Source organism: Camellia sinensis, chromosome 1 (genome assembly GCF_055761805.1).
Source record: "Camellia sinensis isolate YWXY chromosome 1, ASM5576180v1, whole genome shotgun sequence".
NCBI classification, from domain to species: Eukaryota; Viridiplantae; Streptophyta; class Magnoliopsida; order Ericales; family Theaceae; genus Camellia; species Camellia sinensis.
In genome coordinates, this window is record NC_138961.1 from 82851148 (window position 1) to 82874826 (window position 23679).

The window sequence follows — 23679 nt, forward strand, 5'->3', positions numbered from 1 at the left end:
GTTTTAAATGGCCTTTAAATTCCAAGAACACATGTTGCATGGTTGACCCCAAAAAATGTCAGCTTGTGAGCTGTACAAGAAAGGCCCAAAGTTCAATATATTGTTATATAATATTATGCCTAACAAACAAATATGCCTTTTTTTTATTATTATTTATTTGTTAATTACACACTCTTATTCTATCCATGTGATTAATGAATTTCAAACAAAAAAAAAAAAAGAAATTCAAAACTTTGCAGCTCTAATGGATTTCTGCTCAATTTTCTTCTTCATTATCTCAATTATTCAATGCACTAAATAGAGTATAAATGGTGAAAGTACAAAGGAGAATGAAGAAATCGATTCCTTATCCGGAACTCCAATTCTCTACTATATGAAAATTTCATTCTTTGCATAAAACTACATATAATTGTTACAAAAACATATCCAAGCAAGAAGTGAAACCTCATTTCACATGCTATTTTAAACGAACTGTCTTTATTAGACTAATAGAGATGTCCTCAACTTCTCTGCTTTCCAGCCTCTGTTGATCTTATCAATGAACTCTTCTACTCTTCTCCTCAGCTCATCATCATCATCGTCTTCTTCTTCTTCTTCTTCTTCTTCTTCGTTTTCGTCCCCTTTTTCTTCATCAACCATTGCTTTTTCAGCACTCAACTCACTAACCATTATCGATCCATTGTTTTTGTTTCTATGGGAGACAATTGGGGGAGGAATGGGACTTTCTTGACCATACTCTGAAGCGGGTTTGGAGCCACCAACGAGTAAAATGCCGATGATCAAGTTGCAGAAGCAGAAGACGACGAGAGAATTAGAAGCTGCCAAAGTGATCAACTCAATTGTGGAATCTAACATGGTTGTTTTGTGGTATAGAAAGAGCAGAAGAGAAATTTGAAGAACAAAAACAGGGGAGAGAGAGATTTTTAGTTAGTGATTCTTTCTGCAGACTGGGAGGTATTGAGTCTTTATAGTCTTGGTTTTTTTGTTGTGAAAAAAGAGTGTTGTGAAAGCTTTTTGTAGAGCCGAATTTCAAATGCGGTGTGGTGTGAAAGCTATTGAACGGTGACATATCATCATATATATATATATATATATACAGTCCTGCTGGGGAGCAGGAGAAGACCCCCAGCACCCTCACATTTTCAAGTGGCGGGCTGTGACTTGCAGACGAAAAAAAAAAAAATAAAAAAAAAAAATAAAATAAATTTGAGCCAATCACAAAACAGTGGGGGTGCTGGGGTCACCCCTGGGGTCCAACTCATTATATATATATATATATTTTTCCCTTTCTTACACATTTTAACGCTATGTTTAGTTAGAGAATTTAAGAAATGATTTAAAAAAAAGAATAAAAAAAAAGATGTATGAAATTATGTGAAATATAAGTATATTTTATTCACATTTTACCTACTTTTTTTATTTCTTTTTCTAAATCCCTTCGCAAATCTCTCAACCTAACACAGTATAAGGGTTTATTTATTTATTTATTTTTAAAAAGCCACATCAACATGTCTTTATATATATATATATATATATATATAAAGTTCTATACAAACTCAATTTCAATTACAATACTCATTTTTCATATATATAATTATAATTTAATTATTATGATATTTGAAAAAAATTATCTCTAATTAATTTTGAAAAAAATTATTATGATAAGACAAAATATGCTTAATTATGTGCATTGCACGGATCAAATTAATTTTTTTATATTTTATATTTTTTATCTATCTTATTCATGTCTTAATATTAATTTATATTTAATTTTTTATTTAACATGAAATTATTTATTACAAAATATTTATATTTAATTTAAATTTTATATATTCATATACAATATGTATGAATAATTCAAAAAAAAAATATTAAAGAAAAAAATCAATACTCTACATAATTAATTTATGTATTTTCTTCTTTATCCAATCACAACATTTTTATATTTAATCTTTAAATAAATTTTGAGTAATTCTATTTTTACATATTTTTATTTTCTAAATAAATATAAAATTAAAATTAAAATTAAATAATTAGAATAACTTAATTCCCTTTCTATTTAACTATTATTTTTAATATCAAAATGAGTGTTTATTTTAGGAAAAATTAGTCTAAGGTCCTTCTTTTATTTTTAGTAATGGAAGAAATCCACAATATTATTTTATGATGTTTAAAGTTCATCAACCCCACACCCATATATTACCGAGAAATTTGACTCTATCAAGTACAAAACTTGCTACAAAACAAATCACAAAAAACGTGAAGTTCATGTTTTTGATCATCGAGATTGCTCCATTATCAGCACCGCTTGACTCTCTTGAGCGCCCCGAAGTCATATTTCCACTCGTCGAACTCGGCGTCGGAGACTCAGTGCTACTCATAGTCCCAGCCAGAGTGGTATTATTACTCTGTGAAGCCTTCACCAAATCCAAAGTCACCTTAGCGTTCAGATTCGCCGGCTAGAACTCATGCTTGTTCAGAAAGCCGTTCATGACACAGCCGCCGACCTGCCAAACTTGATTTGTTGACGAACTATTCATCGGCAATGTGAGAGTCGCGATGATCTTCATCGTTCCGCCGGAGTACTTAGTGCTCTTCTTGGGGACTTCGAAGGCGATCTTCGATTGGACGATGGAGTTGTAGGAGCTAATATTATACATGTTGGCTGACATCGAGCCGTTGGATTACTTGAGGGCGACGAGAACCTGTGCGCCGGCCATGCTGGTTCTGGTAGGGTTGAGGGCCCAGGTGATCCAACTGTTGGATTTGGCCCGAGAAGTGATGAAGGCGATGGAAAAGGATGAAGGTCTAGTGGAAGTAGACACTCAAGCAAGGTAGATCTCTAGTTTGTTCAAATTTCTCTGGTAGGTCTCTAATTTGTTCAAATTTCTCAGGTTTGTTGTTATTTAAATGTCTTACAATCTAGAGAAAATTGGTCAAAATGAAAATGGTGATTGTTCAATTTTCTCTGGTTTGATAAAAAACACAGAAAAAATTATGAGCAAGCTAGAGAAAATTAGTCAAAACACAGAGAAAATTTTCCAGATCGAATTTTCTCTAGATCGATGTTGAGGGACCTTAGATATTATAAAAATATTAGGTGTCCTTTATGTTATAAAATTTTAATACCAGGACCCAAAAAAATATCCTCATTATTTTACTATCTTATAATTTAATATATATCATATAAAATTATTATATGATAATTACACTTTTATAGCATAGTAGGACTAAAATTATCAAAATAAATAAATAATTTAACTAAAGTTATTATATTTAAATATTCAAGTAGCACTTTTATAGAACGATAAAGCTAAGATTATTAAAATAAATAATTAAAATTAAAATTTTATTTTAAATTAAAATTGATATTATTCTTTTATAACTCATATCATAATATAAAATATCATTATATTAATTAAAGTTAACACCATTGTAATTTTATGTCAGAAATTATATTTCTAGAAGTGATTTACATATACGTGTAACTTCCAATTTGATATTAATTGATTAAAATAATAAAACTCAATACTTTTTTTTTGTTAAGTTTGTAGAAGACAAATTGATAAATACTGTGTGGTATTATTCTAAAGAACAATGATTCACGAAATGATTGTATATATTTAAGGCACCTATCGATGTTTTTTGAATAATTTTTAAATTTATAGTATTATTGATAATATACATTCATGAGCTCTGCTAGAAAATACATGCAACAATAATTTGGCTGGAATAAAAAAATTTGCGATTATTATGATATATCACATAATTAATTAGAGTCCCTTTGAGAATTGAAATTATTAAAGTTATAGAGATTTTGTGCCTGATTCTCTTTGAGGATGCCATTTATGATTTGAATTTGTAATTTTTTATGTATCAATATGAATAATTTTTACGATCTTACTGATATAAACATAAATCTTACATTTGAGTCAACTCATCTTAAGCACTTTTTCGTATAATAAAATACTTAAATATTGTCATATAAAATTATTATAATAGATCATAATTAAACACCATTTGAAGTAGAATTAAAGACATGATGCACTAGTTTAGATATAACAAAAAATATAGGAAATTAGTAAAGGCATTTTCGATTAATAATCAAAATAACACACCATGAGTTATAACCAAGTTATAATTTCTATATTATAGAATTTTCTGTTGTTTTTATTTTTTTCAAAAAAAAAAAAAAATTGTTTTCATACAAGTGAAATTCATGATTTTTTTGTAAATTTGATTAACACAAATGAAAATTTGATTTTAAGTTGAGAATACACTTTTTTTTTTTTTTTTTTTAAATAAAAACTTTGAATGAAATTTTTTTATGAACCTTTTATATATGATCACAAATAAAGTGTCAAAAATTTTAATTAGCCATTGGCAAATCTATTTATATTTGACTTTCAATTATTAAATTCTTTTACATAAAGTATTAAGACTCGAAATTAAATTTCCAATTTAAAAATAAATTTCCGTGCACCCCATGCGTGCACTACTAGTTGAAATTATAGCTTGGAGATGAAAAATCTTGTTTCTTAAAAATCGAACCGTTAATTTCTTAATAGGATATGTAAATTATGGTCATGTGACCTAATCCCAATCACTATCTAAAACTCAATTTGGGGATGAGGGTCCCTCCGCTTTTTTTCTTTTTTCTTTTTTTTTTTTTAATTTTTTTATTATTATTTTAACCGTTTTCTTTAATCCTAAGCTTGAGGAAATTTTCTATTTGAGATAGCTTAAGTAATTTCTTATCTTTATCATTACAAAGTTCTCTTCATCATTACAAAATTCACTTATAAAAATTAATTGATGAGTAGGAAGATCCACAAAGTTACAAGCATTTGACATTAAAAAAATTGACAATTATAATTTCTTCTTAAGCAACATTTTCTCACATCCTTAGGTCTGTGTACTTGTACTAGGAGTAGCAACTTCTCTAGTCCAAACCAAGTTTGTTGTTTACCTACTCTCCTTTCACCTTATTGGTCCTCTACTTTGGACATCATTTGTCACGACCTGAACCCGTCCCCATGGGTTAAGGACATGACCGGTCAGTAATCCTGGGATTACCTATGGCCTCAAATCAAACCAGACATAACTCATCAGAGTAAAGGGGCCAAACGGAAGGAAAATTTAAAACTTTATCCATAGAGCTGTGCTTACGTGGCACATCATTACAAACCATGCATATACATGTTAATAACTCACATCAAAATATGTACTAATACAAATAACTCTGTACATACAGGATCATTCAGTCTAGGTCAGCCAATCAAAACTATATACAAACAGAAACCAAGGTCCTCGCTAACATGACAAAACAAAACAAGATAGCAAAAGGGCGAAGACAAGTCTCGTGCGTGAGATGTAAGGGCTGACTCTTCAAAACCTTGGTTGTTCCACACGGACTTCATTGAGGCTGGGTTGGGACCTCTCTTGGCTCACCTACAAACACAAGAATGAGCGTGAGCGAAAGCCTAGTGAACAATATCAATGAAGAAGTTACACAAATGGTATTTAGAACAACATGTTTCAAACGCCCTTGGGCCCAATTCGCATTTCTATCCAACATATGTACAAATATAGGTCAAGTGATTGCGGTTCCAAACACATCATATGGCCTCGGGCCCAATTCATTCATGTCATACGGCCTCTGGCCCGCTTATCTTTCATTCCTATCAAACTGGCCTTTGGCCCAATTCATACTTTCATGTCAAACCGGCCTTTGGCCCATTCATAATTTCGTGTCAAACTGGCCTTTGGCCCATTCATTCTACCATGTCAAATTGGCCTTTGGCCCATTTATTCTATCATTCAGATCATACTGGCCTCTGGCCCATTCATTCATTCATGTCAAACTGGCCTTTGGCCCATTCATTCAATCATTTAGATCATACTGGCCTCTAGCCCACTTATTCGGCATAGCAAACATTGTCCACCAATCGAGTCAACGAACTTATAAAACTTACATAGGAGTAAGTAATTGGACAATAACATATTTCAGATATCTTTGTTAAGATATTACTCACAGTGATCGGCTGGTTGATTTGCCTTGGAGCTTGACCCTACACATCACATAACACATATGGGTCACAACCGATTCAATCCGTTCTTTAATTCACATATTCCTCTTTAAGCTTCATTCTTAACTTCTTATCTCATTTACAATGTTCAATGCATGCCTAAGAGTGCTTGCAAGTGAAAGAGAATGGAAAGCGAAACACATAATGCACTTTCAAAATTTTCAAAAACAGGGTCCTCGCTCGAGCGTGGACTTCCCTGCTTGAGCGGACCCTTGAGGCCTGCAAAAGTACTTGTTATGTCATATTTACGCTCGATCGCGAATTCTGGCGCTCGAGCGGAAGGCCTCACTACATGGCTCCCCGCTCGAGCGTGAACTTCCCCGCTCGAGCGAACGTCCATGTCTGCAAAAATGCTGGGAGCCCGTTTTTCCCGCTCGAGCAGCGGTTCCCCTGCTTGAGCGTACATAAAAAATTCTGGATTTTTCAGAATGGTTCTTGAGCTCAAATTCAACATTTCAACCAACATTTCTTGCATATAATGGCTCAAACTTCATATAAACATGTACTAATATAGTACAAACACCAAATTACAACACAATGAAGCTCAATTCCTTGAATTACTTACATGCATGCCTCAAATTGACCCAAACTCATCACCCACACATTAAATTCAAACATTCAAACTCACACCTCCATGATTTGCATATGCATGTGGGAGATACTCATTATTCTCAACTTAATTGGTGAAGAGATGATCAAATACATGGACTTAAACCAAAAATTCAACATGGGTCATACACATTGTGCTCAAATATGAAAATTCAAAGCAATTTCTTACATGCATGTACATATTGGCTTCCAATTCAACAAAACCAACTTAACTCATGTTCCTTATCATCGTTCAACTTGGAATCTACAATTTACAAACTAAAATTCATGAGTCAAGAGTTGATTACTCACCTAGGAGCCTTAATCTTCCCAATTTATGATCAAATCTTAAGTTACTCTTCAATTTATTCAAGCTTCTTGAGCAAACCTTCAATTTCCCACACTCTCTCTCTCAAATTCGGTTCCCTCCAATTCTAGTTAGCCAAAATCAGCCAAAATGTAACAAAGGAGAGGAATTGAGTGTGTAGTGCCTATTTAATATAAGTCCCACTAATCACACTTATAAATATTAAATAATTGGGCACTATATCATTAATTTAATCTATTTAATTCGATCCAAATCAATTTTTAATTAAATTTCACCGTAGGCTCTAAAAATTACGCTAATCACAATGGCGTTATCAATTTCGGGTTTTGTGACCGATAAGGCCTTCAATTTAAATTCCAAAGCAGATAATCAAATAGATATTCCTACGGTGAACATATAGACATTCAAAACCACATATTTTCACATAAATGGCACACAAAATCATATCAAACACATAATCATATTTATAATAAGGACCAATTAGCATAATATGGAACAGGGTTATCACAGTCTTCCCCCCTTTAGGAAGTTTGGTCCTCCAAACTTATTTTACCCTCGTCGGGAAACAAATGTGGATAGCGTAGTCGCATTTCCTCCTCTTTTTCCCACGTGGCATCCATCCCATAGTGTTCTTTCCATTCCACTTTCACCATTGGGATGGACTTGCTTCTCAGTTGTTTCACTTGCCGGTCAACGATTCATTCCGGCCATTCGGCGTACTCCATATTTTCATCAAGAGCTACCCGGTGATAATCAATCACATGAAACGAGTCTCGAAGATAACCCCTTAACATCGACACATGAAACACATTATGCATTTGCTCAAATCCCGGCGGCAAAGCAACTCTATAAGCAATTGGACCAAGCCTTTCCAGAATTTGGAACGGCCCAATGTAACGGGGTGACAGCTTGCCCTTCTTCCCAAACCTGACTTGGCCCTTCATCAGAGACACACGGATGAACACATGGTCACCAACCTCATACTCAAGAGGTCTTCTCCGAACATCTGCATAATTCTTCTGTCGGTCCTGAGCTGTTTTGAGCCTTTGTTGAATGGTTTTGATCTTCTCAGAAGTGTCTTGCACAATTTCAGGCCCAAGTAAAGCTCTATCCCCGACTTCTGTCCAACAAATCGATAATCTACACCTTCTACCATACAAAGCCTCGTATGGTGCTATACCGATGCTGGAGTGGAAGCTGTTATTGTATGCAAATTCTACAAGTGACAAATAGTCTTCCCAACTCCCTGAAAATCTAAAGCACACATTCGAAGCATATCTTCCAAAGTTTGTATTGTTCGTTTTGACTGCCCATCCGTTTGTGGGTGGAATGCAGTACTGAACCTTAGTTTTGTCCCCATAGCTTCCTGCAAACTCTTCCACAATCTTGAAACAAATTTCGGATCCCTATCCGACACAATAGATATCGGAACTCTGTGTAAAAGAACAATCTCATCAACATATATTGTAGTTCTAACTGGTAAAAAATGTGCAGATTTAGTCAGTCTATCAACTACAACCCAAATAGAATCCATACCTCGAGGAATCCGAGGTAGGCCAACAACAAAATCCATAGTTACATGTTCCTACTTCCATTCAGGTATAGGGAGAGGTTGAAGTAGACTGCCTGGTTTCTAATATTCAGCTTTAACTTGCTGACATTGAAGACACTTGGACACATATTCTGCAATTCCTTTCTTCATTTTTTGCCACCAATAGCTTTGTTTCAAATCCTGATACATTTTATTGTTACCCGGATGCATAGCAAACACGGATTTATGGGTTTCATCTAAAACCCTTTTCTTTAGTTCTGGAATATCTGGGACACACATACGATTCCGAAATCTCAACACTTCATTTTCAATGCTAAACTCTGCTTTCGAACTTGTTTCAAATTCATCAATCACTTTCTTGAGGAGTTCATCTTCTTTCTGTTTCTGTTTAATTTCCTCAATGATTGTCGATTCGACTGAAATAGCGGCTATCAATCCGCCATGTTCACACAATACCGCTTCAATTTCAGATTTTTCAAAATCTTGCAAGATTTCCTTCTGTTCAATAAGCAAACAAGCCATACTCCCCGTTGATTTCCTGCTCAAGGCATCAGCAACTGTATTAGCTTTCCCGGGGTGATACTGAATCTCAAGATCATAGTCTTTTATCAGTTCCAGCCATCTCCTCTGTCGTATATTCAACAATTTCTGCGTAAAGAAGTATTTCAGACTTTTGTGATCCGTGTAGACTTCACACTTTGCCCCATACAAATAATGCAGCCAGATTTTCAAAGCAAAAACAACTGCGGCCAATTCTAAATCATGCGTTGGGTAGTTCTTCCCGTGTGGTCTCAACTGTCGGGAGGCGTAAGCAATAACCTTTCCGTTCTGCATTAATACACAACCCAAGCCTTTATAAGATGCATCACTGAAAATTACAAAATTTTCCGTACCTGTGGGCAATGTCAATACTGGTGCAGTGGTCAGCCTCGTTTTCAGTACATGAAAGGCCGATTCTCTTTCGCTGTTCCATTCAAATAGTTGCCCCTTGCGTGTCATTTGGGTAAGAGGTACAACTATTTTTGAGAAATCTTTCACAAATCTCCTGTAATACCCGGCTAAGCCCATGAAACTACGGACTTCTGTCACATTAGTCGATGTAGGCCAATTCACAATTGCCTCTATTTTCTGTGGGTCCACTGAAATTCCCTCCTTGTTGATCACATGTCCTAAAAAAATAACTTCATCCAACCAAAACTCACATTTTTTTAGTTCAACAAATAATTTCCTTTCCCTAAGTTTTTGCAGGACAGTTCTCAAATGATGTTCATGTTCAAGTCTATTCTTGAAGTATATCAAAATGTCATCAATAAAAACCACAACAAATTCGTCAAGGTAGGTTTTAAAAATTCGGTTCATTAAGTCCATAAATGCTGCCGGAGCATTTGTCACTCCAAATGGCATGACAAGAAATTCAAAATGACCATACCTCGTTCTGAATGCGGTTTTCTCAACATCTTTTGCCTTTACTTTCAACTGATGGTACCCGGACCTCAAATCAATTTTGGAAAATACTTGTGATCCCTGCAATTGGTCAAATAAGCCATCAATACAGGGTAAAGGATATTTATTCTTTATCGTTACCTTGTTCAGTTCTCTATAATCAATACACAGGCGTAAGGTTCCATCTTTCTTCTTCACAAACAATATCGGTGCACCCCAAGGTGAAGTGCTAGGTCGAATAAACCATTTGTTAAGCAGGTCTTGCAACTGTTCTTTCAATTCTTTCATTTCAGTAATAGCCATTCTGTAGGGAGCTTTGGAAATAGGTTAGGTGCCTGGCATAGTCTCAATTGTAAACTCTATCTCCCTGTCCATCAATTCCCCTGGTAGTTTATTTGGAAACACATCTGGAAATTCTCTAACAATAGAGATACTATTCAATTCAACATTTACAGATTGTTCAGACAACACATAACATAAATAACTTTGGCACCCTTTCCTGATCAGTTTACATGCTTTCATTGCAGATATCAAATAAGGTGGAGGCACTACCCCGTTACCCACAAACACAATTTCCTCATGTTCTGGTGATCTAAACATAATCCATTTTGTCACACAATTAATAGTGGCACAATATTTAGTTAACCAGTTCATGCCCAGAATTATATCAATATGCCTAAAGTTCAGGGGTAACAAGTCCACATATAAAATGGCATTCCCAATACTCATGTCACAAAAACGATATACAGATTCACATAATACAGATTCCCCGGATGGAGCAGATACACATAGCAGATATGGCAATAATTCTAGTGGTCTACTTAGTCTAGATGCAAATGTACACGTCACAAAAGAGTGTGTTGATCCGGAGTCAATTAACACAAAAGCATCCCGATTACATATAGAAATAGTACCTGAGACAACTGCGTTGGCATTCCGTGTATCGCATGGAACAAGCGCAAACACTCTCCCTTACCTCACGGTATCCCCGGTGGTAGCAGATCTCATAGTGTTTCCCGACTTTGGGATTGATGCAGTTGAGCTAGCTGTTAGCTTCCCACTGTTCTGATTACAATCTCGGGCCATGTGCCCCTGTTAACCACATTTGAAACAGGCTCCTGATATACGGTAACAAACCCCATGGTGCCTTTTGCTACAAATATTGCACATGGGAGATGTGTCTCAGGAAGAATTCGAAGTATTTGAGGAGCCCGTGTTTTGCTTTTTCGAAGATTTCTTTTTTGAGAAGAAGCCTTGCCTTTTATTGCCTTTCCAGTCAGTTGTGGACTTAGTTTGTCTAGCGATGTTAGCTTTTGAAATTATGGCCCTGTCTAGCACCCCGATGGCCTTGTTTGGTGGGACTTATTTCCAGCTTATTTCAGCTTTTAGCTTAATTTAAGCTATTTTGATGTATTTGATTCAGCTTAACAATACAGCTTATAACTTTTTGTAAGTCAAAAATCAACTTATTCTTTGAGTGGGAGAGGAGAAGCTTAATTTATAAGCCAAAAATCAGCTTATGTTCACAGCTATAAGCTATAAGCTGTTATGCTATAAGTTATAATCACTTTCCCACAACTCTACCAAACAGGGCCAATGTAGGTTTCCAGCTTCAAGACATTCGCCCTTTCTAAAATGTCATTTTGAAGCCCATCTTCAAATTGTCTGGCCTTCTTATAATCAGTGTCAATCACGTGTGGTGCAAACCTGGCCAATTCAGTGAATTTGGCCTCGTACTCGGCTACAGTCATACTGTCTTGCGTAAGTTCCATGAACTCTGACACTTTCCTATCCCGAACACATTGCGGGAAGTACTTATTGTAGAAAATTTCCAAAAATTTCATCCAGTCAACATCCTTATGATTTTCACGCATTAACATTCACCATCTTCTTGTTTCGTCTTCTAACATAAAGGTGGCTAGAAGTACTTTCTGTGTCTCCGAACACGGGAACACTTCAAATAGCTTTTCAATGCCGAGAACCCATGCTTCGGCTTTCAACGGATCTAGTCCCCCATGGAATTGTGGTGGTTTCATTTTCTTGAACTCTTTGGTGAGAGCTATGATTCAGTCATCATTCTAATTATCTGGCACGGGTGGTGCCGGAGGTGGAGGTGGAGGTGGAGGATGTGGCTGCTGCTACTGTTGTTGCCACTCTTGTTGTTGCCTCAATGTCTTTGCCATTTCCTGAATCAGTCTTTCCATTCTATCCATTATGGCAGCAGAAGACTCCTCTATCTTATCACCTCTTGTTCTCACCATCTGATTAAACTTGCATTATACTATATACAAAGGATTCACAGGTATGTATATACTTAAGAGCATACATATTCAATTAATTTGCAATGCAAGCAAATCACAAACTGATAACACATAATCGTTCACATTAAACATTTAAGCGTATTCTTGATGCTTTCAGATTCATACTTATCATATGAATGCATCCTAGATCTTTTCTAGACGCTAATTGCTCTTTTGGACAAGTGTGTGAGTTATTAACTGGTGCTCTGATACCACTTTATCACGACCCGAACCGGCCCCCATGGGTTAAGGACATGACCGGCCAGTAATCTTGGGATTACCTACGGCCTCAAATCAAACCAGACATAACTTATTAGAGTAAAGGGCCAAACGGAAGCAAAATTTAAAACTTTGTCCATAGAGTTGTGCTTACATGGCACATCATTATAAACCATGCATATACATGTTAATAACTCACATCAAAATATGAACTAATACAAATAACTCTGTACATACAGGATCATTCAGTTTGGGTCAGCTAATCAAAACTATATACAAACATAAACCAAGGTCCTCGCCGACATGACAAAACAAAACAAGATAGCAAAAGGGCGAAGACGGGTCTCGTGCGTGAGACGTAAGGGCTGACTCTTCAAAACCTTGGTTGTTCCACACGGACTTCACTGAGGCTGGGTTGAGACCTCTTTTGGCTCACCTACAAACACATGAATGAGCGTGAGCAAAAGCCCAGTGAACAATATCAATAAAGAAGTTACACAAATGGTATTTAGAACAACATGTTTCAAACGGCCTTGGGCCCAATTCGCATTTTTATCCAACATATGTACAAATATAGGTCAAGTGATTGCGGTTCCAAACACATCGTACGGCCTCGGGCCCAATTCATTCATGCCATATGGCCTCTGGCCCACTTATCTTTCATTCCTGTTAAACTGGCGTTTGGCCCAATTCATACTTTCATGTCAAACCGGCCTTTGGCCCATTCATACTTTTGTGTCAAACTGGCTTTTGGCCCATTCATTCTACCATGTCAAACTGGCCTTTGGCCCAATCATTCTATCATTCAGATCATACTGGCCTCTGGCCCATTCATTCATTCATGTCAAACTGGCCTTTGGCCTATTCATTCTATCATTCAGATCATACTGGCCTCTGGCCCATTTATTCGGCATAGCAAACATTGTCTACCAATCGAGTCAACGAACTTATAAAACTTACATAGGAGTAAGCAATTGGACAATAACATATTTAAGATATCTTTGTTAAGATATTACTCACAGTGATCAGCTGGTTGATTTTCCTTGGAGCTTGACCCTACACATCACATAACACATATGGGTCACAACCGATTCAATCCGCTCTTTAATTCACATATTCCTCTTTAGGCTTCATTCTTATCTTCTTATCTTATTTACAATGTTCAATGCATGCCAAAGAGTGCTTGCAAGTGAAAGAGAATAGAAAGCGAAACACATAACGCGCTTTCAAAATTTTCAGAAACAGGGTCCTCGCTCGAGCGTGGACTTCCCCGCTTGAGCGGACCCTTGAGGCCTGCAAAAGTACTTGTTATGTCATATTTACTCTCGATCGCGAATTCTGGCGCTCGAGCGGAAGTCCTCACTACATGGCTCCCCGCTCGAGCGTGAACTTCCCCGCTCGAGCGAACGTCCATGTCTGCAAAAATGCTGGGAGCCCGTTTTTCCCGCTCGAGCAGCGGTTCCCCTGCTCGAGCGTACATAAAAAATTCTGGATTTTTCAGAATGGTTCTTGAGCTCAAATTCAACATTTCAACCAACATTTCTTGCATATAATGGCTCAAACTTCATATAAACATGTACTAATATAGTACAAACACCAAATTACAACACAATGAAGCTCAATTCCTTGAATTACTTACATGCATGCCTCAAATTGACCCAAACTCATCACCCACACATTAAATTCAAACATTCAAACTCACACCTCCATGATTTGCATATGCATGTGGGAGATACTCATTATTCTACATGGACTTAAACCAAAAATTCAACATGGGTCATACACATTGTGCTCAAATATGAAAATTCAAAGCAATTTCTTACATGCATGTACATATTGGCTTCCAATTCAACAAAACCAACTTAACTCATGTTCCTTATCATCGTTCAACTTGGAATCTACAATTTACAAACTAAAATTCATGAGTCAAGAGTTGATTACTCACCTAGGAGCCTTAATCTTCCCAATTTATGATCAAATCTTGAGTTAGTCTTCAATTTATTCAAGCTTCTTGAGCAAACCTTCAATTTCCCACACTCTCTCTCTTAAATTCGGTTCTCTCCCATTCTAGAGAGCCAAAATCAGCCAAAATGTAACAAAGGAGAGGAATTGAGTGTGTAGTGCCTATTTAATATAAGTCCCACTAATCACACTTATAAATATTAAATAATTGGGCACTATATCATTAATTTAATCTATTTAATTCGATCCAAATCAATTTTTAATTAAATTTCACCGTAGGCTCTAAAAATTACGCTAATCACAATGGCGTAATCAATTTCGGGTTTTGTGACCGATAAGGCCTTCAATTTAAATTCCAAAGCAGATAATGAAACAGATATTCCTACGGTGAACATATAGACATTCAAAACTACATATTTTCACATAAATGGCACACAAAATCATATCAAACACATAATCATATTTATAATAAGAACCAATTAGCATAATACGGAACAGGGTTATCACATCATTACATTAAATTTTCTCTGCTCCCACCTTTCTATTGGGAAATTTGGGATGAATCACATTTTGCAGCCCAAAGTGTTGAGGCACTACTGGTTTTGAACTTGTCGATAAACTGCTCAGCAGTTTTAGTATGCTTTTGCTTTAATCGAAATAAGTCTACCATAGTTACTTCTAGTTCTGTTCTAGAGGATTGAGCATGAAATTACCCTTCCATTTCTTCTGAATTGACTAGCGAGTTAATAAACAATGAGAATGCAATTTTTGTCAATGAATGATGAAATTATCTCATTTTTAATGTCTTTGTTTCCTACTTCTCCACATTGAAAAGTAAATCTACCTACATGCTCGATGGTTGATTGGTTTTCTTCGCTGGAAAATAAAGAAAATTCTGGCATTCTATAGTGCCTAGGAAATGCCACATTGTCCAACCATGGCGGATACAGTTTCCTAAACATAGGCTTTTCTTGCCTCCTTATGATTTCACTCAAGGCCTTGATCCTAAGGCCTCTGATCTTCAAATTCCATATTTTGACTAGGGTGTCTATGAACCATTGGCGTTTGATCAGCTTAAGCATGATCTGCATAGGCTAGAGGTCTTAATTGCCCTGCAAGTGCCATTTTTAGCATGCATCTATTCTTATTTGTGTTGTGTCTGATATTAGGAGTTTGAAATACCTCTTCCATTTCTTCATTAAAAGTTGGAATCCGATATAAGGAAGTCGACTCTCCATGATGTGAAACCACTAGTGGTTCATGAATTCTGACCAGGGGAAATTCATATTTACCACTCCAACATGTTCACCATCTTTTCCTTGTTCCATGTGTTATTGTTCATCAAGCAAATTTCTCACTACTGTTCATCCCTCCAATGGCCATTTCTTCTGTTGGCTGCTTCTATGGATCTCCTTATAAGTCATCTTGTTTCCTTATTCTCACCATTGTTCCAAATTAGTAGAGTCCCACCGAGCATGCCAATTTATGTTAGTAAGAATTTTGTTAGACCACAATCAATTGAGCCTCAACTCAAATTTCTTTTCTAATTCGTATAAAGAACGGGTGATTGCTCAAAGGTTCTTTCGCCTTGAAAGATTTTAGGAGTTCTTTGGAACAAAGAAATAAAATAACTTATATGCAAATTGTCACGCCCCAAGCTCCGTGACATAACCCACAATGTAAAATACTCATATAAGTGAGCATGCAAGGCTAAGAATCCAATCACATAACCCACAATGTAAAATACTCAAATTAAATCCTTAATTGTCATAATGCCAAAATCCATAAAAGTAAATAGTTCTTATATGAAAATGTCCACCAAGTCCACTAATTTAATCCACTAACAAACAATAATCCAAGTACTTAAATCATAGTCCTACTCTCTACACTTCCACATGTAAAAATCTCGTGCAGCTCTACTCTTCAGAATCTAAAAAAAAAGAAAGGGTAAGCTAGATAGCCCAGTAAATAACCAACCGTCACTGCTAGCTGGATCAAGTATACAAAAATAAATAAATAAATCGATAACTAATAAATATAATTTTTCTACAGTTCAATAAATGAACAATTATTTGTAAGATGGTTTCATAACTAAAGATAAACAATGTACAATACATTTTAAATGAAAAGCCAACAAGATAATTCAAAGTAATTCATTGTTCAAATCGATGGTTTAATGATTTGATTCACAAAACCCAAGTCTTGGTGACTACGGTTACTTAGCCTGTGACAAAGCCTAGAACCACACATAGGCCGGTGGTAAAACCCCAAAAGAAACTAGTTTCTGTGCCAATAAATAACCCCCATTGGCTAGGGTCCAAATCATAGTCAGACTAGAGTGATGTTCAAAATTCAAACAATACACAACTTTTAAATAAAACATTCAATATTTTCAGAATAAACGTTTAGTACAATTTTCAGAATAGTTTCACCAAATATTCAAATAATTTTCATAATAATATTCGATGTTGTTTTATACTTGACCCATATTTTATTTTAAGAGAACATGAAGGCTATAAATAAATATTTATGATTTTAAACGATTCGATAGGAATAAAAAAAAATGAACCAACAGTGATAGAGGGTTACTTACCTTCAAACAGCTAAAATAATATTTTCCAAGCTAATCTCAAATTACCAAGATCCACCTCAATCTCACAAACCTAATAAAATATTAAACTGCTTAAACAATTATTATGTGCACCCATCCATCTCTTCTTGTAACAACAATAGAATAAATTATCCCAATAGTCTATTAGGAACTCCTACGATTTAGCATCAAAACAAAGCCATCACGGCTTCAGAAATTCTCAACCTATATTATTCTATTGTTGTTTATATACATGTAAAAATTTGTAATTGCTTGTAGTCAATCGTGTATCCCACAAATACACCACCATTAAACTTAACCCATCACATATCAATCTCAAAATATGAACCACCCAAACGGGATGCAAAATACACTCTAAAATTGAGCAAAATCGAGACCCCCAACATAGACTACATCAATATATCTATTTAATCATATATGCCCATAAAATCATCTATTGATATATTAACACCAAAATTATAGATAAGAATACAATAAAATAAATCTTACCTAAGTGATGAATAAAGCAAAACCACCACTCTTATGAATCCTCCCTCTTCCTTTTGGTTTAGGTCTCTTTTTTCTTTTTTTTTTTTTTTTTTTTTTTCTACCCTTCAAACCGTTGAGCAGCAGCAACCTCCAAATACCTAGCAGCACTTTCACAAGGCTCCATTTTCTTTCCTTTTTTCTTTCTTTTTTTAAAAGGGTTGAAAACCTAATTCTTAAGATTACTAAATTACCCATACAATTTATTTTAATTATTAATCTATCCAAAATAATTCTATAAATAACTTGGGTTTTACATTCTTCCCCCCTTAAAAGAAATTTCGTCCTCGAAATTTGACATACCTGGAGTCTTAAAAGTTGTGGATACTTTCGTTTCATTTCATCCTCGAGTTCCCAAGTTGCTTCTCTTTCTAAGTGATTACTCCATTGAACTTTAACATAGTGGATGACTCGACGCCTCAAAACCTGTTCCTTTCTATCAACAATTCGTATAGGGTGTTCCTCATAAGTCAAATCCTCCTTAAATTGCAACGGTGCATGATCAATCACATGACTAGGATCCGGTACATACTTCCTTAACATTGAGACATGAAAAACATTATGAACTCCAGCTAGTAAAGGTGGTAGGGCAAGTCTGTAAGCTACCTCACCAATTCGATCTAAAATCTCAAATGGCCCAACAAATCTAGGACTCAATTTTCCACAAACACCAAACCTCATTACTCATTTCATAGGAGACACCTTAAGGAACACATGGTCTCCAACCCCAAACACCAAATTGTGTCTCCTGTTATCTGCATAACTTTTCTGTCTACTCTGTGCCGTGCGAAGTCGCTCTCTAATAAGATTGATCTTGTCCACTGTTTGTTGCACAATCTCAGGCCTTAACAACTTCCTTTCACCCACATCAAGCCAACAAATAGGTGATCTACACTTTCGTCCATATAAAGCCTCATATGGTGCCATCTGAGCTCGCATGATAATTGTTATTATAAGAGAATTCCACTAAGGCCAAATGCTCATCCCAAGAACCTCCAAGATCAATAACACAAGCCCTCAACATGTCTTCCAAGGTTTAAATAGTTCTCTCTAACTGTCCATCAGTTTGAGGATGAAAGACAGTGCTAAAATTCAAACTAGTGCCCAAAGCTGTATGTAAACTCCTCCAAAACATAGATACAAATCTGCTATCTCTATCAGACACTATGGTCACCGGAATACCATGCAACTTCACAATCTCCTTGATATACAATTTTGCAAACTTTTCTAAGGAGAAGCCTACCTCAAAAGCTAGAAAGTCAGCGAATTTGGTCAATCGATCAACGATAACCCAAATAGCATTGTTACCACCTTGGGTCCTAGGCAACCCTGTCACAAAATCCATGGTAATATGTTCCCACTTCCACTCGGGAATAGGAAGAGGTTGTAACTTACCTGCAGGTCTCTGATGTTCAACTTTCACTTGTTGACATACCAAACATTAATTTCCCTCTTCATATTATTCCACCAAAAGTTCCTCTTCAAGTCTTTATACATTTTAGTGCTCCCTGGATGTACAGTATATCCTGAATTGTGAGCTTCTCTCAGGATTTCTCTCTTGAGCTCTAAATCATTAGGCACACACAACCTCTCTCCAAATCTCAAGGTTCCATCTTTATGTGTACAAAATTCCATCTGTAGCCCTATTTCCATTTCAGCCTTAAGTTTTTGCAACTGAGGATCTCTTCCCTGAGCATCTTTAATTCTATCAATCAATGTGGATTGAACTCTAAGGTTTGCCAACTGCACTCCATGGTTATGCCATCTAATCTCAATATTCAACCTCTACAAGTCCTCCAAGATATTCTTTTGGTCAGTGATCAAGGTAGCCGAATTACTCGAGGTCTTTCTACTCAAGGCATCCGCCACTGCATTGGCTTTTCCCGGATGATAATTGATAGTCAAATCGTAGTCCTTTAATAGCTCCAACCATCGCCTTTGCCTCATATTCAATTCTTTTTGAGTGAAAATATACTTCAGACTTTTATGATCAGTGAATATCTCACATTTCACCCCCATACAGGTAGTGCCTCCAGACTTTCAATGCAAACATCACGGCAGCCAACTCCAAATCATGCGTAGGATAATTCTGCTCATATGGCTTCAACTGCCTAGACGCATATGCCACTACCTTATCATTCTGCATCAGGACACAACCCAAGCCCATCTTCGATGCATCACTATAGATGGTAAAACCTTCATCTCCGGACGGAATTATAAGTACTGGAGCACACACCAATCGACTCTTTAGATCTTGGAAACTCTTCTCACAATCATCAAACCACTCAAATTTAACCCCTTTTTGTGTTAAACGAGTCAAAGGCATAGAAATTCGGGAAAATCTCTCAACAAACCTTCTATAATAACCTGCTAAACCCAAGAAGCTACGAATTTCAGTGACACTAGTAGGCCTATTCCACTCTACCACTGCCTCCACTTTCTTGGGTCAACAGACACCCCATCTCTAGATATCACATGACCCAAAAATGATACACTCTCCAGCCAAAATTCACACTTCTTTAATTTAGCAAATAATTTCTTCTTCCTTAATATCTGCAACACTATTCTTAGATGTTCTTCATGCTACTCTTTACTCTTTGAGTACACAAGAATGTCATCAATAAAAACTACCACAAACTGATCTAAGAAGGGTTTAAATACTCTGTTCATTAAATCCATAAAAGTTGTAGGCGCATTGGTCAACCCAAACGGCATCACTAAAAATTCATAATGCCCATATCTAGTTCGAAAGGCTGTCTTAGGTATATCTTCCGCCTTAACCTTCAACTGGTGATAGCCGGAACGAAGGTCAATCTTATAAAAGACTTGTGCTCCTTGCAACTGATCAAATAGGTCATCTATCCTAGGCAAAGGATATTTATTTCGAATTGTCACCTTGTTCAACTCTCGATAATTAATGCAAAGGCGAAAACTACCATCCTTCTTTTTCACAAATAAAACAGGCGCACCCCAAGGAGAAACACTAGGCCGAATAAAGCTCTTATCTAGTAACTCTTGTAATTGTTCCTTCAACTCTTTCAACTCTGATGGGGCCATCCGATACGGAGCCTTGGAGATAGGACCCGTGTCGAGTATCAATTCAATGGCAAACTCAATCTCTCTATCTAGTGGTAACCCCGGTAACTCTTTAGGAAAAACATTGGGAAATTCTTTCACAACTAGAATATCCTCTAACTTCAATTCAGTCTCACGGGTATCTCTCACAGAAGCTAAATAGCCCTCGCAACCATTCCTTAACAACCGTCTAGCTTGCAAAGCTGAGATTACCAGAAGAGGAGTGTTAACTCCACTACACACAAAACAAAATTCTGGTTGATTAGGAATCTCAAATACTACCCTTTTGCCTTGACAATCAACAGAAGCATAATTGGTTGCCAACCAATCCATTCCAAGAATTATGTCAAAGTCTCGCATATCTAAAACAGTTAAGTCTACAAGCAATTTCCTGTCATCTATACTAACCACACGAGATTTGCAAATTAAGTCGGCAACCATAACACCTCCTATCGGGGTTTCGACACATAAGTCGATCTCTCTAGAGACACATTTCCATCCATGTTTCTCAACAAATCCCATAGACACAAATGAATTTGTAGCGCCAGAATCAAATAACACATGTGCATAAACAGAAGACACTAAAACAGTACCTGACACCACCGTGTTGGAAATCTGAACATCTTGTTGCGTGAGTGCGTACACTCAACCCTGAGTCTTTGGGTCTTGACCTCCATTTTTCTTTTGACTTCCTGAAAACCCTTTGTCTATTGATGCTCCTTTATTTGTCCATGTTTTCTGTTCAATCTCATGCCCCTTCCGGTTAGGGCAATCAGCTATCCTGTGCCCTTGTTGCCCGCAAGAGAAACAAGCCCCAGTATTCCAATGACACTCACTATCCTGATGGAATCCATTACACCTAGTGCACTGTACCGGATCGTTCTGCTTGTCAACACTACCACCCATGGTTCGACTTCTCCAACTCCCAACCGAAGAAGTGTTTTGTCTCTTAGCATGGCCCTTCGAACTGTTGTTAGTTTGGAAGTTGGAAGAACTAGGCCTCTTCTTATAATTCTCTTCTTTCTCTTCTTGGGCTCTAGTGAGGCCACTCTCAACCAACAAAGCCTTATTCAACATTGCTCCAAAAGTAGGTAACTCGAAAGGAACCACCTGTTGCATAATGTTCGTTCTTAGCCCACTTTCGAACTTTCGTGCTCTGCTATCCTCGTCTGCTTCAAATGTTGATGCAAATTTAGACAACTTCGTAAACTCGGCTTCATATTCTGCAACCGTCTTATTCCTTTGCTCTAACTTCGAAAATTCCCTTTGTTTTTGTAGACGAACACTCCTAGGGAAGTATTTTTCATTGAATGCATTCTTAAACCTTTCCCATGTATAGGGGTTGGCATCATGCTCGTGTATGCGCTTCTCCATCTGCCACCAATCATTAGCTATCCCTTGTGGCATAAATGTAGCATAGGTCACCTTCTAATCATCCGTACACTCAAAAACGGGAAATAACTTTTCCATTTCTGTCAACCATTTTTCAGCCTCCAAAGGGTCTGTGGCTCCATCAAATGCCAAGGCTATCTTCTTAAACTCAGTAATGTTACAACGTGGCCTCGGTTGTGGCCCAACACCTGGTTGCATCCGTTGTTGTTGCTCCATAAGTCTAGTCAAGTCATTCCCTATGGTGGTTTGTTGTTGCACCACCCTGACCAAAGTCTAAAGCACTTGAACCATTCCAATTGGATTGGGGATTGCAGCTTGTTCTTGTTGTCCCAACTCTTGCCCCTGATTTCCTCCGACTGCTTGAGAACCACTACCATTATTTGTCACATTCCCTCGCCGATTGTTATTACCAGTCCGTCGATTCGTTTGACCCTGGCGTGTATTCCTAGCCATATTTGCCAATGTCTCCTCATGTTCCATTGCAACCTATATGCATCAATAATAAAACATCATCTCATTCCATTCTCAAGCTCCTATAACATAAAAATAAAATTAACATTATATCAAATTATAAGCGTTCCCAATCCTACATCTACCCAATCTCACCACTATTCTATACCAGCCTATAAAATTATAACTTGGCTCTGATACCACAAAATTGTCACGCCCCAAGCTCCGTGACAACGCCGCACACTCATATAAGTGAGCATGCAAGGCTAAGAATCCAATCACATAACCCACAATGTAAAATACTCAAATTAAATCCTTAATTGTCATAATGCCAAAATCCATAAAAGTAATAGTTCTTATATGAAAATGTCCACCAAGTCCACTAATTTAATCCACTAACAAAACAATAATCCAAGTACTTAAATCATAGTCTTACTCTCTACACTCCCACATGTAAAAATCCTATGCAGCTCTACTCTTCAAAATCTGAAAAAAAAAAATAAGGGTAAGCTAGATAGCCCAGTAAATAACCAACCATCACTGCTAACTGGATCAAGTATACAAAAATAAATAAATAAATCGATAACTAATAAATATAATTTTTCTACAGTTCAATAAATGAACAATTATTTGTAAGATGGTTTCATAGCTAAAGATAAACAATGTACAATACATTTTAAATGAAAAGCCAACAAGATAATTCAAAGTAATTCATTGTTCAAATCAATGGTTCGATATTCAGATGGTTCAATGATTTGATTCACAAAACCCAAGTCTTGGTGACTACGGTTACTTAGCCTGTGACAAGGCCCAGAACCACACATAGGCCGGTGGTAAAGCCCCAAAAGAAACTAGTTTTTGTGCCAATAAATAACCCCCATTGGCTAGGGTCCAAATCATAGTCAGACTAGAGTGATGTTCAAAATTCAAACAATACACAACTTTTGAATAAAACATTCGATATTTTCAGAATAAACGTTTAGTACAATTTTCAGAATAGTTTCACCAAATATTCAAATAATTTTCATAATAATATTCGATGTTGTTTTATACTTGACCCATATTTTATTTTAAGAGAACATGAAGGCTATAAATAAATATTTATGATTTTAAGTGATTCGATAGGAATAAAAAAAAATGAACCA

At 36.4% G+C, this 23679-nt stretch overlaps 2 protein-coding genes across 2 annotated transcripts; both read right to left on the bottom strand.

Moving 5' to 3' along the window:
- Positions 1–17678: 17678 nt before the first annotated feature.
- On the bottom strand, positions 17679–18298 carry LOC145804777 (uncharacterized). The gene is made up of 2 exons (XM_082899860.1): positions 17921–18298; positions 17679–17786 (listed from the first exon to the last, which is right to left on the bottom strand). Exons 1-2 carry the CDS (start codon positions 18296–18298, stop codon positions 17679–17681), a joined length of 486 nt encoding a protein of 161 aa, XP_082755986.1.
- Positions 18299–21337: 3039 nt separating this feature from the next.
- Positions 21338–22099, bottom strand: LOC114304013 (uncharacterized). Its single transcript, XM_028249195.1, has one exon. The coding sequence runs from the start codon at positions 22097–22099 to the stop codon at positions 21338–21340; it is 762 nt and encodes a 253-aa protein (XP_028104996.1).
- Between the last annotated feature and the right edge of the window lie 1580 nt (positions 22100–23679).

Bases quoted from the DNA above. Each gene is read 5' to 3' on its own strand.
- LOC145804777 (XM_082899860.1), bottom strand. From the start codon at position 18,298: ATGAGGTTTGGTGTTTGTGGAAAATTGAGTCCTAGATTTGTTGGGCCA. The intron at 17,787-17,920 runs GTATGTCAAATT...CTTAAGAATTAG, and splicing joins CACAACTTTTAAGACTCCAG to GTTTTCAACCCTTTTAAAAA.
- LOC114304013 (XM_028249195.1), bottom strand. From the start codon at position 22,099: ATGCCACAAGGGATAGCTAATGATTGGTGGCAGATGGAGAAGCGCATA.